We start from the raw sequence: 14,718 nt of genomic DNA, 5'->3' as shown, positions 1-14,718 counted from the left end.
AAAAAAAGTCACCTATAACAAAATAAAGACCTATAGCAATCCTCCTCTCATCTCCTCAGTAGCCCAAAACGGTAATGTTAAAATTCAATCTGTCATGTGAAACCACCTAAAACAGAAAACAATGTGTATCATTGCATCAACATTCTAAACACCTTCAACAATGAGTTGTAATGGATTTGATTTTTACTGATCAGTTGATCATTCACCAAATTATCCTTATCAACATGCAGATGTGTAACAATATCCAATTCCTCAAGCAAATTCAGCTTTTTCCCTTCTGAGCCAAGTATAGTGACTGGCAAACAGATCTGTTGTTCCACGCACAGTTGATACTGCATTTATAATTGTGTAAGCATGGTCCTATGCTGTGCTACTGAGGTGATGTTTGTTAGTGTGATTACAATGACAAATGGTCACTTTTTGAAAAGTGTTTCTGTCTTCTTCATATATGGGGTGGCTTATTTTTTCCTTTTTTAAAAAAAAAAAATCAGGACTGCCTCTCATTGTGTATGACTTTACGATGAATGGGTTTTGTATGCAGTTCTTTTTCATAAGTTATAGTATATATTTCAGTTCATGTACTTATATATAAATACAAAGATGAGGTGACTTACCGAACAAAAACGCTGGCAGGTCGATAGACACACAAACAAACACAAACATACACACAAAATTCAAGCTTTCGCAACAAATTGTTGCCTCATCAGGAAAGAGGGAAGGAGAGGGGAAGACGAAAGGAAGTGGGTTTTAAAGGAGAGGGTAAGGAGTCATTCCAATCCCGGGAGCGGAAAGACTTACCTTAGGGGGAAAAAAGGACAGGTATACACTCGCACACACGCACATGTGCGTGTGTGCGAGTGTATACCTGTCCTTTTTTCCCCCTAAGGTAAGTCTTTCCGCTCCCGGGATTGGAATGACTCCTTACCCTCTCCTTTAAAACCCACTTCCTTTCGTCTTCCCCTCTCCTTCCCTCTTTCCTGATGAGGCAACAATTTGTTGCGAAAGCTTGAATTTTGTGTGTATGTTTGTGTTTGTTTGTGTGTCTATCGACCTGCCAGCGTTTTTGTTCGGTAAGTCACCTCATCTTTGTATTTATATATAATTTTTCCCACGTGGAATGTTTCCTTCCATTATATAGTTCATGTACTTATGTAGATGTAGAAGATGTGAACATGCCCTTCCATCTAGTATGTTTTTAATGGATTGTTTTCCCATTTGAAAGAGAATCTGATGATGCCCCAAAATGATGAAATGGGTAATTGACACAAATAACCTTTGCAACCCAGGCTGTTTGTCAATCTGAAGTAATTCAAAAGAGATGCTTTACCAGAAGACCAGAATGGAATGGAATAAATTCTACATTCATAAAAATTTTTGGAGTTAAAGACCAATTTAAAAATATAAAATGACATAAATGAGCATATTTAAATATAACAAGTACATACCAGGATACATTCGAGATATTCGCTCAACTAGCCCTTTATCAAATCCTGCTATTATTGCACCACCCACAGGGACAAGGAAATTTTTGTCAGTGCTCTGTACAAACACATCCACTCTTCCTTTCCTGTAAATTGTTTGACAGTGTATTCCAAGTAAGCAATATGTGAAAGCAATGAGCACAGAATTCACAATGAAACAAATAGGGTTAGATATTACTTCATTACTTACCTTGCTGCTTCTTGAATTATATGCATACATCGTGAGCTTTGTAAACCATAAGCGTTATTTATAACATGTGGTATATTGTATCTACTGCATAAAACTGCAACTTGTTCTACAGAATCACTAGCTCTTGGAGCAAAGCAGCTCGTTGTCGTCATGATGCAAGAAATATTTTCTGCTCCTAAGGTTGCTATCTGATGCTCCATTGCTGTTAGATCTGTTCGTAATTCATCACCTGATGTTATGGTTTCAATTATAATGGGCTGCAAACCTATTAACACAAAAATATAAATATAAATAAATTTAAATGTTATTTACAGTGCTAATAAAAATCAGAATGCCAAGTTTTTTCAAGAACTTATCACAAATGAGGTATGCTGATCTAAAACATTAAAAGAACAGTTTTCTAATACACAAGGCCTTTAAAAAAATCTGAAAGTAATGTGTACAATTTAAAAGACTGGTGTAACAAACTAATCAATTTATCAACTATTTTCAGTTACTGGTGGTTGCCTTCCACCATTTTTACCTTCTGGTGAAGTTCAAAAACTCATTTGCACTTAACTGATCATTCACTGTCAACGAGTACGTCAATTTTGTTGAAAAATGTAAAGCATAATATATCAAGCCAGAAAAACAACTGTAAACTAATACACCAAGACAAATAGTTCCTTATTAATGCAAACAGAGCTGTTTTTGCCTTCTTATCAGACCTTGTTTCAATAAAATTAAACAGCAAATACTGTATTTTCTAGGCATGCCTGATTAATGTACTTTCGGGTGTTCAGCTGAGTTTGTATTACCATTTTCGTACAATATTTCAATGACTGGGTCAGTCATCACAATACTGTGCAAAAATGGCAATACGAATGACTGAAAAGCTGGAAATAATCCATTAAACCTAGAGAATTTTTTAAAAGGAACGTCATTAACTGTTGAGAAAAAACACTGTAGTCTTTACCCAGCACAGAAAAAGGACTACAGGGAGAGAGATTTCACTCATGGCTCATGGCTTGGTTCAAGTTTTGTCTGCTGATGCAACTTAGACAGCTCACTTGTTAGGTGTCTCAACTGAAGCTGTCACATGCAGGTGATTATTATGAGCACGCATATAGTATAGTGTCATACTTGTGGTTGTGGTGGTTGTGAAAGAGAAGGCAATGTGTGAAAAAACAAGGGGTAGAGCACCTTGGACTAACTGGAACTTGTAAAAAAGATAAACACAAAACATGTCAGAAATAATGATAAACTGTAAAATAAAGAGGTATAAGATAAAACAAGAGTTAATTTCGGATTAAGCTCGTCATGTAAATTTGCACGTGGTATTTATTCAGCACTAGATATAAAGTGGCTCTTAATGATATAATCAAATACACTGCCTTAAAGCCATTTATAACAGAAGCAAATCATATCTACCACTGAAATGTTCAGATTGCACTGGAAGTTCAACATTTTTCACAAATACAGATTAGACACAATCTAAACATATATTATAAATCTCACCTGCCGTTATTATACATTTAAAGCAAGCTTTTTGGTCAATTCTGGACCAAAGAACATATTTGGCATCTGGCCTTTCCTGTTTCAGAGTAAGCATGCACAATACCAAGCTCATTCCAGTGGCCATAGGAACAACAAAACAACCAGCAGTAGTCTTAACACCTGAAACATTAGAATTTGCAGACCAAGTTTAAGCTTTATATTATGTAGTATTATTATATAGTATCACGACATGAAGTGAAATATTTCAATTTAATATATAGCTCAAATAATAATTTCTCTTATAAAATGTGACTGAGTAGAGCGCGAGACAAACAAATATGCTATATTAAGAGAAAGAATTTAGTTTCCAAGTGTACTACCTCTGAACTAGAAATTGCAGCAACTGAGGGAAAGCTAACAATAGAGTCGATTTTCCCCCCTTCACAAAGGTTCACAGTTGCAGGCACTTACAGTGTCATTTCAATAACATTAGATAATTAAATTTTACTTTAAAAAGTGATATCCTCTACTATTCTAAAAAGATACCATCACTGTATACTTTGTCTGTACACATGGTCCTACAATTTGATAACACCACGATAATTCATGTTCAGGGAAGGGACTTAAAACCATTTTGCTTTTTGCAAGGAATTCTCTGCTATCTGCATGAAGTAGCATTCCTCAATGACTTAATTTGATGCTGTAAGCAGTCATTAACCCTCCTCTCTTCCCTAACTTCACACATACTCTTTGTTCCTGAATAAGCAACAACCACAACACACAAACCACGTTGCAGTTCTAACTGTGTATTCTATCTATTTGGTCTTCCGCTAGTCTTGTGGAACCTTTGTGGATCCTGTAATGTAACAGATAGAAGTGATGACAAAATTAGATACTGAGATGGCTCATGATAAGTGATCAGATAGATCAGTCAGTACAACATGGCCATGAAGAGGATATTCACGCTGCTGCAACAGTTCAACTTACCCATGTTTCCACAAAAATATAACATACAGCAAATATTTTTTACAAATATATCTAGCTTCCTTAATTACCTGAATATGAAAACAGTTATAACCGCACCATCATCAAAAGGATTCATAGTATTTATGCCATAATCTGTTCATGTTTTGCAGTAGACATTATTTTGACCATCAATCATAAAAATGTAATAACCGATTCCAAGAGAGGCATATACTGCGTTCCTGAATTGTGTTGACTGTAAAACACTGCTAAAGTAAATTAATTATTATTTATTGCATTTTTTTAGCTTCTGACTCCAAAGAAGTGTTGAATAGTGACAGAACTACAATTTTCAAAATGCTTGTAGAGTTTCAAGTATCATATGGTCGAAGGTAAAAGATCAGTAATTTTACACTTCTGAAAGAAACATGTGCACAACTGAAAGTACAGATGACCTTCAAACAACTTCGCACTACAATGAAATGCGAAAAGTACAGCACGCTAAAGAACTAATTGCGGTGTGCAACCAGTATTAATGTACATACAAGAAACAGCATTCCAGCATCATTTGATATTGCCCACATTCATGCACACTACAGTTATTAATTATTTTAGGACCTGTGGCATGGCAAGATATTTATAATGTCCAAGTCAACTGTAGTTATCATCATAGGTCATGAGAGGTTCTGTATTACAGCATACATCACACTGAAATGTGGCCTTAATTTCGAATGTTCTGCACATTTCCTCAACCACTACCTGTCTGCAGCCAACAAGATTTAGTCTCCTTACGGGCTGATTGCCATGTGTAATACTGGTCAGCAATAAGTGCTCTCCTCCTGATTGTGACATGACCATAACTCACTGCTGCTTAAATTTTACTCATTCTGGTCGACATCACAAAATGTATCTATCTGATACCTCTAAACTTTGAGAACCAGACCTGTAGTGACATGCCGCACATTCACAAGATGTGGGCCGACAGCTTTAAGATACGGAGCTGGCCAGCTTTGACTCAGTTACATGTCTACCATTGCACAGAGGTTATTTTGAGCCACTCTGGGCTACGTATCTATTATAATTTGTTTTTTACACTGAATAAAATTTGTTTCGTCAGACATCACGTGTTGGTCTCTTTCAGATTAAACACAATGGCAATGAATAGGGTCATAATTTCATGTGTTTTTCAGTAGTACACTCGAATTTAGCAATTTGTCTTGGCATGAAGTCTCTGATTCAAATGTTGATGCAGCAACAGAAGGACCTCATCACATTCATACAACAGGTTTGCCAGTAAAGCTCTCCAAAAATTCATCTGCAGTTCCGTTTCCTCCTCAGTTCCCACTGTTCAACAAGGGGGCAGAAGATTGAGAGGTATACGAAACCACTCACAGCAGCATTTTCACACCTTCCACATTACAGATGCACGCGTATGTGATGCACCATTCTTGTGATAGATTCCTCCCATCTTGTGTCAGATGTTGCGGCAATTGGCCCCATTGTGGCAACCTTCCTTGTCGTCATTTGACACCTTCACTGTTTTCCTATTATCGCACCGCACATGTGTCATGGCCACTAGGGTTGAATTTTACCAGAGAAAGAAACAGCACCATCAGTCTCAGCATGCCTGGGCAATTTCCCTCCACAACCTTAGTCTCAAGTGCCATTTTGTCACGGACAAGTCAAAATAGTCATAAACAGATGTCACGGTTTGCAATGTTATCATCCGCTCCACCCTAGATAAAGAAGTCCGGCAATGGAGTCTCCAGCTACAAAATCCTTCCCTCATACAAGGTCTCACAAGCCGCTGGTCAGCAACTGGAAGCCCAGTGCGATGTCACAGTGGTACAGAGTTGTCCAGAGGTGTCTGGGAAGGACGACATTGTGGCAATGCAAACTGGTTGATCCAGTGGCTCCCCCAAAAAACACATACTGAGTTCCTGCCACTGTTCTCTGTTGCCATCATGTTACTCCAAACAAGACACTTTACAGTGTCCCCAATGTTGGACCACCTGCCGTAAATGTTGGCAAAAAGGCCACATTGTGGTAGTCTGCCATGCAACTGCACAGAATGCAGCATTAGAGACCATGGATATGGATCTTCAGGAACTGTCATCGTCAGGGACAGTTCCAGATCATGACTGAAACAAGGTTCTCATTGAGATGTTACTTCTCTCTTGACAGCTGTTACTGCAGGTAGACATCGGTGTACCAGTTTCCATGATTAATGCCCAAACTCATTCAGACCTCAGCTCTCGGTAATCGTCAGACACCTCAGGGAATACAGTAAACAGCAAATCCCCTTGCTTGGCCAATTCATGGTGGAATTCACCTGTAAATCCAGTGACTTGACCCTTTACTTTTATTATTGTTCACGATGCTAGTCCAGCAAACCTTTTTCTGTTTGACGCCTTTCAGGCCTTTGGCTTTTCAGTCATGGACACTATACAGTGCTCCGAATTTCAGCATATCTTTGCGGAAGGCCTGGGCTGCACTACAGACTTACAGGCCACATAACCTAGAAACAGTTGGCTCACCCTAGATTTTTTCATGCTAAGCAGATCCCCTGGCTCTCCACTTCCAAGTCAACCGGAAGCTGGACAGGCTCACCTCTCTTGGAGTCGTGATCATTTCCTCTAATGAATGGGCCACACCCCTTACCATTGTTAAGAAACCCTCTGACAAATTGCACCTTTGCAGTGATTTTAAGGCCACAGTGAATTCACAGTCCATGGTCAACACATACCCATTGCCATGTCTTGATGAACTGTTCACACGCTTAGCTTCTCCAAACTTGATCTTTTCAAAGTGTATCTCTAGTTACCCCTTGATGATGAATCGAAGCGTATCATGGTCATTAATGTGCCATTCAGCCTTTATCAATACCATCTGTTGCTCTTTAGGGTGGCATGTGCCCCCGCAATTTTTCAGTGCTATTTGGACCAGGTCACGTCCAATATTCCCCACTGCTTCAACTACCTGGATGACAACATCAAAGGTGAACTACAAGTGACAACCTCCGAGCCCACTTTCAAAAACTCCTGACATAGGTCTGTGTTGCAATTTCCAAAAGTCCAATCTTTTCCAACCCTTTCTTGAGTATCTGGCCATCAGTTCGAGGCAGGGCATCTGACTCAAGGATAGTCTTGTCAGTGGCATTATGGACTGCTACATCCCTTATCGTTATGTGAACTGCAGGCTTTTTCTTTTTTAGGTAAAACTGCCTATTACCACCAGTTCATTCTCAGGATGTCCACCAGCGTGCACCCACTGCATCTCCTTCTCTGAAACGGTGCTCCCTTTGTCTGGTCTTCAGTGTGCAGCCAGGCCTTCACCACACTAAAGGAATGGCTCTGCTCAGCACCGTGTCTACCTCTCTTTGATCCCAACAAACCATTGGTTTATGAATGCCTCACAGCATGGCATTGAGATGGTCCTCATCCATCAGAATGCAGACACCTCGGAGCAGCCACCGGTGTTTGCATCCAAAGCTCTCAGTCCAGCGCGGGTCCAGTACTCTCAAATCAACAAGGAGGCTCTGGCCATTGTGTATACAATCACCAATTTTTTTGTATGGCACCAAATTCCAACTGACTATGCACCACAAGCCCTTAATCTCATTATTTAGTCAGTCTGCTCATATCCCCAAGAAGGCAGCTCACAGGTTGAAGAGGCGGGCCTTGTTCCTCTCCTAGTACAAGTGTGACATTCATTTTCACCCCACATGGTGCCATGCCAACATGGATGTCGTATCCTTGCACAGTTGGCTCAGACCCCAATTTCAATAGTGAGGAGCTCTTGTGTTTTCTTTTGCATGTCTCCTCTCACCAAGCAGTAGAAGATTTTCCAATCACTGGTGTTAGAGTCACCAAGGCAACAGTGGCTGACCCATTCCTCAGGCAGGTAATCCCTCTCATCCAGCAAGGTTGGTATTCATCATCCATGGCACTTATCAGACCCGCTTCACAACTATTCGGTCTTGCACCATCGTCTCTCGGTCTCAGATGGGGTCTTCCTCATCTCCACGGACAACATAGTTCCCCGGGTAGTCATTCCCGGGAGTTTGCAGTGGAAAGTTTTACAGCTTTTATGTATGAGGCACCGGGGTGCTTCCCGTATTAAAAGCCTTGGCTTGCAGATGGGTTTACTTGATCAGCATTGACAGAGAACTGGAACACTTTGTTGTTGCGCATCCTCCGTGTGCTAGTCAAAAGACAGCTTGCAGGTCATCGTTTCTCCATGGTCTACAGCAGCCCAGCCCTAGGGATGCATTCATGTTGATTTTGTGGGTCCATTTCTGAACATGTTGTGGCTAACTGTCACTGACACATTTTTGCATTTTACATAAGTGATCTGGTGCAACGTTTTTTAAAGTATAGGTTAGTACCATAACATACTTCTGATTTGTGGATGCACTCTATATTTCTGTCCAAAAAGCAGCTATTAAGTGTAAAGGAATAGCAGCATTTTTTCCCCTCTAAGTCGTCTTCCCATTGTTTACTAAGTATTTAAATTTAGACTGTGCAAACACACACACACACACACACACACACACACACACACACACACTAGTGTGCAATACTTTGCATGATGCGTCACTGGCAAGTAAACTTGGACCATGCATGGAAAGAACTGCTGCAGTATAGCACAAAAGGTAACTGAAAGAAATATGCAATGTTTTCTCACCTCTCGACTAAGAACAGTAAGTAAGGCATCCAGGAACATTGTTGAACATGATCATTTTGGTGGTCTAGCTGTTATGCTGTGAGGAGGCATAATGTTGCATGGGCACCCTGACCTACAAACCTTTGAACATGGTACACTCACTGGATAATGTTATTGCGACGCTGTGCTCCTTCCTCATCTTTTCAGGGCTGCATTCGACCTAGACTTCATTTTTATCAATGGCAATGCATGGCCACATCAAACTGCATAGGTGGAGGAGGTTTTAAAACAAGAGGATATTCAGTGGCTGGACTGACTTGCCTGTTCCCCCCAATTTAAATCTCATCAGGCATGAGTGGGATGCATTGGAGTCATGTATGGCAACATTTCCGAATGCATCAACGACCATCCAGCAATGGTGAACTGCACTGGAGGATGAATGGTACACCTCACCACAAGAACTCCTTACCAACCTTGTGCCCTGCATGGGAGCACATTGCAGAGCAAGCACTGCCCTATTAAGCACCATGTCCCACCTTTTGTAATATCCAGGGGACCATTACAAATAGCAGTGACTTCAGTGTAATTATTGTGCTTATATATAAGTGTCGTTTCTGTTCATCTAATTGCGTATTTCTTTCAGTTACCTTCTGTACAATACTGCAGCAGTTCTTTTTATGTAAGATCCAAGTTTCATCAAGCTACATTACCTGGCAACACCACACCATGCGAAAGTTACTCTCATCCTTAAGTTTCGCATACCAGTTTAACATAATGTAGCATAGTGCTATTTTTTCTGTTAATATAGTATACAGAAATAATTTTTAACTGCTGAATCTATTTCTGTTAATGTGTATCTCAATTTGTCCCACATGGTTACCTTTTATAATGGGATCTTTGGAATGTGATGGATAGATGAACTAATTAATTAATAAAACTAGCACTGCATAATGAATTGAACCAAATGTTGATGCTTCAGTTTTGTCTCATTATTCTGGAAAGTAACTCAGATTATCTGACCAATACTGCAATTTGAATAGCAAAGAAATTCCTTTGATGGATTATTCATGACATTGGTCATTTAAATATTCAGGACAACCAATGTTTGATACTTGCTGACTTTGATGCATTACGTAATGACATTGTGGTGTGTATTTTTTTGTAGCATCTGTGTGTGTGTGTGTGTGTGTGTGTGTGAGAGAGAGAGAGAGAGAGAGAGAGAGAGAGAGAGAGATCTAATTTGATGAAGGCCTTACTGGCTGAAAGCATATTTGTGACAGTCTTCTTGTTGTGCCTATCTGCGACTCAGCATCTCCGCTATATGGTGAGTAGCAATTTTCCTTTTCACAAACTTATGAGTCTACTTTGGAAAAAGTGAAGTATGGAAAAGGGAAGAAAGTTGTGAGTACTGGGATGTGTAGAACTGTTGCATCAGAGGATTATGGTTCCAATGATATTTTCAGAGTATTTGAGGAGAGAATGAAGACTGTGCTTGTGGGGTTAGCAGCAGAGTTGAATTTTTTTGCTTTTTACAGGGATTTGGGGAAAGGGGTTATAATCAACTTTAAATGATAGACTGGAATTTGGAAATGAGACTGCATCGCATACTAATACAATAGAGTGGCTGGGGGGGGGGGGAGGGGGAGGGGTTGCGGTGGGGGGAGGGATGTGATGGGGAGGGGGTTTGGAGTGAGGGTAGCGAGCATCCATTAAATCCATTTTCGAGAGGAGGGAAAGAAGATGATCTACCTTTTAGGATCACTTAGATGAGTACTGCTGGCAGAAGAGTTTGCTTGATAATTATTGAGCTTTTCACTGTTTTTCTTTTTTAACTTATGGAAATGATGCACATACTAAAGGAAGTTGGTTGAATTATGGGAGGAGTGTGGGAACGGGAAGGATTGGTTTGGGTCTGTAATTTCAGCTTGAGATTTGGGTGCTGATATGGTGGTACAAATTCTTTGTATTGCTGATACAAAGGGGACAGGTATTGGAGGAATACAGAACCCTGAATGGGAAGTTTTATGTCTGTTTCTTTTGGTTTATTCCAAAAAAGATGTTTCTATATGTTTTACTTAATTTTAATTTGTTTGGAGTTTAGTGTATGAACATGGCTATTGGTGGTTGTGGTGGAGGGGTTGTTGGAAGAAAACATGTATGGTAATTTTTTTATTATACTGTTTCTACTTTTTCGATGTTTGATTTGTTTGCTGAATGGTGTTTTATTTTATGGTTTCTTTGTATTTTTCTAGTCTAAATTTTTTGTATAATGGTGTTTTTAAGTAACTATGTTCTCAAAATCTATGTATTTCATTCCTTATTTCCTTTAAGAATGTAGTGATGTATGTTTAGTGTACGACACGTACATCAGTTTCGCTGTACACAATGACACCATAAGCACATTCCTATAGGTGTGTTATTTGTTTAACTCAATTTCCAAATGCATTTGCAAAGGAAGATACAGAAATAATGATGCAGTTTAATTTTTGCACCGCTGTAGTGATAAATGAGACAGGTATTAGTGTCAGTTGCATGGAGAAACAGCTGACCCCATCAAAATTAAATGAGGCTCTAGGGCCTGATGAAATCTTCCCCTGATTCTATACAAAGTTTTTCAGCGGAGTTAGCTCCTATTTTATTCTTAATATAATGCAGATCCCTCAAACAAAAGACTTGGGACCAAGGGTTAGAATAAAGCACAGGTCACACAAAGCTACAAGAAGGCTAACAGAAGTGATCCACAAAATTACTGTCCAATCTCACTGACAACCATCGGCTGTTGAATCTTAGAACATATTCTGAATACAAAGACAATTAGATACCTCAAACAGAGTGACCCATATGCCAACCAACACAGATTCTGAAAATATCAGTTATGCAAAACCCAACTTGCACTTTTGTCACACAACATACGGCAGGCCATGGGTCAGGGTAATAAGATGGGTGCAGTACTTTTGGCTTTCAATAATCCTGTGACTCAGTACCATGCTATGTTTATTAACAAAAGTACAATCATATGTGACATCAAACAAAATTTTTGACCGGATTGGTGGAGAGGATGCAGCAAGTTATCCTGGGTGAAAAGAAGTATATAGGAACATTTGCTATTCATGTTGTACATTAACGACCATTAATCTCAGACTTTTTGCAGATGGTGTAGTCATTTATAATTAAATAGTGTCTGAAAAAAAGCTCCACAATTATCTTGACAACCCAGGTAAAAGTTCGATGTGGTGTAGAGATGGTATTTGCTTTAAATTTTCAGAAACGTAAATTGCACACTTCACAAAATCCAGAAAAGTAGTACCCAATGATTATAATATCAGTGAGTCACAACTGGGACCAGTCAGCCTAAACAAATACATGAGTATAGAAATTTGTAAGAATATGACAGGCTCAGTTGCAGGTAAAGCTGGAGGCAGAATTTGGTTCAGTGACATGTGGCTGGGAAAAGACGGTCACTGTACAATGGATGCTTCTTACAAAACACCTGTGGATCCTACCTTACAATACTGCTCAGGTGTGTGTAACCCATATGAAATAGAACTACAAAGGGGATATTTAACATATACAAAGGAGGGCACCACAAATAGTAACAGGTTTGTCTCGCTCATGGGGAGCATCATAAAAATGGCGAAAAATCTAAACTGGCAGACAATTTGTAACAGAAGTAAATTATCCTGCAAAAACCTTCTGACAAAGTTTCAAAAATGAATACTAACTGAAGAATGTAGACATATATTTCAGCCCTCAACATAGCGCTATGTAGCAATTGTCAATACAAGACTAAGCTAATTACAATGTGCACAGAGACATTTAAACAGTCATTCTACCTACACTCCATGTGCGAATGGAGTACAAGAAACTCCGAAGTGGTACCCTTTACCTTGCACTTCACAGTGATTTACAGAGTATGTATATAAACGTTTGTGAATACTGTTTATTCACAGCTCGTGAGTTCTGCATAACTGAGTTTATCCTGATTGTCAACATCATCACAGAAAGAAATAACGCTAAGATTCAACAAGGATGAGAATGGAAATTCGTCATTTTCTAAAAAAGAAAGAACCAATCCTGGCAGTCACCTGATATGCTTTTTTATAACTGAAGCATATAATGCATGCAAAAATCCAGGAAATGTTTTTATCCAGCAGTGAATATCAAATGGATGGTGATGGTGGTGACAACTTCCTAATATGAGTACAGTACCTTAACCTTTTCCACCTTAATCAGTTCTGTTGACAGACATTGTACTGACATAAAGGAGAATAGTAGCCATTTATTAAAGGTTCTCTTAGTTTATATTGCACAAGACTGATCTGACATAACAGGTACAAAAAAATTATTTGCACTGTGCAAAAGAGGTTGGACATATCATCGTTAACAAGCAGAGAAACCGTTATCACAGATAAAAGATTAAGACTGAAATTTTTCAGTTTGTATTTCTTATATTAAACAAAAATTGCGATCTTAGAGACCAACATGTTTAAACATAAAAGGGAACTTTCAAAAATCTGTCATACACTCAAAACAAACACATGAGTGATTACTTCTTGTACATTAGGACAATCACAATACAAAATCATGTAACAGCAAATAATTAAGCTTTAACAAATAAAATAAAATAAAAGCTGTCACTTAAAAGAAACATTATGCAGATGTTTAAAAGGAAAACTTCATTCTTCAGCAGATAATATTACCCATATAACGGATCACATCCAGGACAAGAGAATTTGTGAGCTTGTTCATGAGACTGGAACCAGCAGCTTTTGGCTGTACTTCCCCCAGGTCCCCAGAACGCCCAATGCCATGACCCAGTCGATAATGTCTTCTTGCCACAAGTGCTGAAAGAAATCAAGTACTGAATATGAACATCTGCAGTGTGTAAACTTAGCATACTACACTTCAACAATAATATGACATATAGCAACAGCATAAACCATAAATAAAGTTTCCCTGTTGCATACATTCATTCATCAGTTTCATTCAGTTTGCTAATTTGATGTAACACAAATGAATGATGAAAATGAATGAGCAGTGGGGAACAATGTTTTGAAATTGAGACTGTCTAAATCAAAAGCTCATTATACTTGAAATCTGAAACTCTCACCAATAAGTGTCCATATCATCTATATTGTTACCTGCATATTCCCATCCAAAAGTCACGAAAAACAACAGGAAATGATGGTACCTCACCCAACAAAAAAAACATTCATCTAAAGAAATATGTTAGATGGAGAAAATTCATCCAAATAGCTACTTCATGTTTGTAAACATCAGGTTCCAATACACTTTTTTACCCTATGAAGTTTGTTGTTCTCTTCCTACTGTCAAATTTAAGTGACTTCTACATCTACATCCATACTGCGCAAGCCAACTGACGGTGTGTGGCGGAGGGTACCTTGAGTACCTCTATTGGTTCTCCATTCTAGTCCAGTCTCGTATTGTTTGTGGAAAGAAGGATTGTCGGTATGCCTCTGTGTGGGCTCTAATCTCTCTGATTTTATCCTCATGGTCTCTTCGCGAGATATACATAGGAGGGAGCAATATACTGCTTGACTCCTCGGTGAAGGTATGTTCTCGAAACTTCAACAAAAGCCCGTACCGAGCTACTGAGCGTCTGTCCTGCAGAGTCTTCCACTGCAGTTTATCTATCATCTCCGTAATGCTTTCACGATTACTAAATTATCCTGTAACGAAGCATGCTGCTCTCCTTTGGATCTTCTCTATCTCTTCTATCAACCCTATCTGGTACGGATCCCACACTGCTGAGCAGTATTCAAGCAGTGGGCGAACAAGTGTACTGTAACCTACTTACTTTGTTTTCGGGTTGCATTTCCTTAGGATTCTTCCAATGAATCTCAGTCTGGCATCTGCTTTACCGACGATCAACTTTATATGATCATTCCATTTTAAATCACTCCTAATGCGTACTCCCAGATA

At 39.1% G+C, this 14,718-nt stretch overlaps 1 protein-coding gene across 1 annotated transcript in view; it reads right to left on the bottom strand.

Annotated features, from left to right (window-relative positions):
* The window catches only part of LOC124788316 (O-phosphoseryl-tRNA(Sec) selenium transferase), a 70,293-nt gene that overhangs the window by 33,936 nt on the left and 21,639 nt on the right, over window positions 1-14,718 (bottom strand). The window contains exons 4-7 of the mRNA XM_047255553.1: window positions 13,476-13,619; window positions 3,169-3,327; window positions 1,672-1,936; window positions 1,446-1,567 (exon numbers count right to left, since the gene is read on the bottom strand). Coding sequence (XP_047111509.1) covers window positions 1,446-1,567; window positions 1,672-1,936; window positions 3,169-3,327; window positions 13,476-13,619 — 690 coding nt within the window. The remainder of the gene's footprint in view (window positions 1-1,445; window positions 1,568-1,671; window positions 1,937-3,168; window positions 3,328-13,475; window positions 13,620-14,718) is intronic.

Source organism: Schistocerca piceifrons, chromosome 3 (assembly GCF_021461385.2).
Source record: "Schistocerca piceifrons isolate TAMUIC-IGC-003096 chromosome 3, iqSchPice1.1, whole genome shotgun sequence".
Taxonomy (NCBI): Eukaryota; Metazoa; Arthropoda; class Insecta; order Orthoptera; family Acrididae; genus Schistocerca; species Schistocerca piceifrons.
The sequence above is the reverse complement of the archived record's forward strand: the minus strand, read 5'-3'. Positions and strand labels throughout refer to the sequence as shown.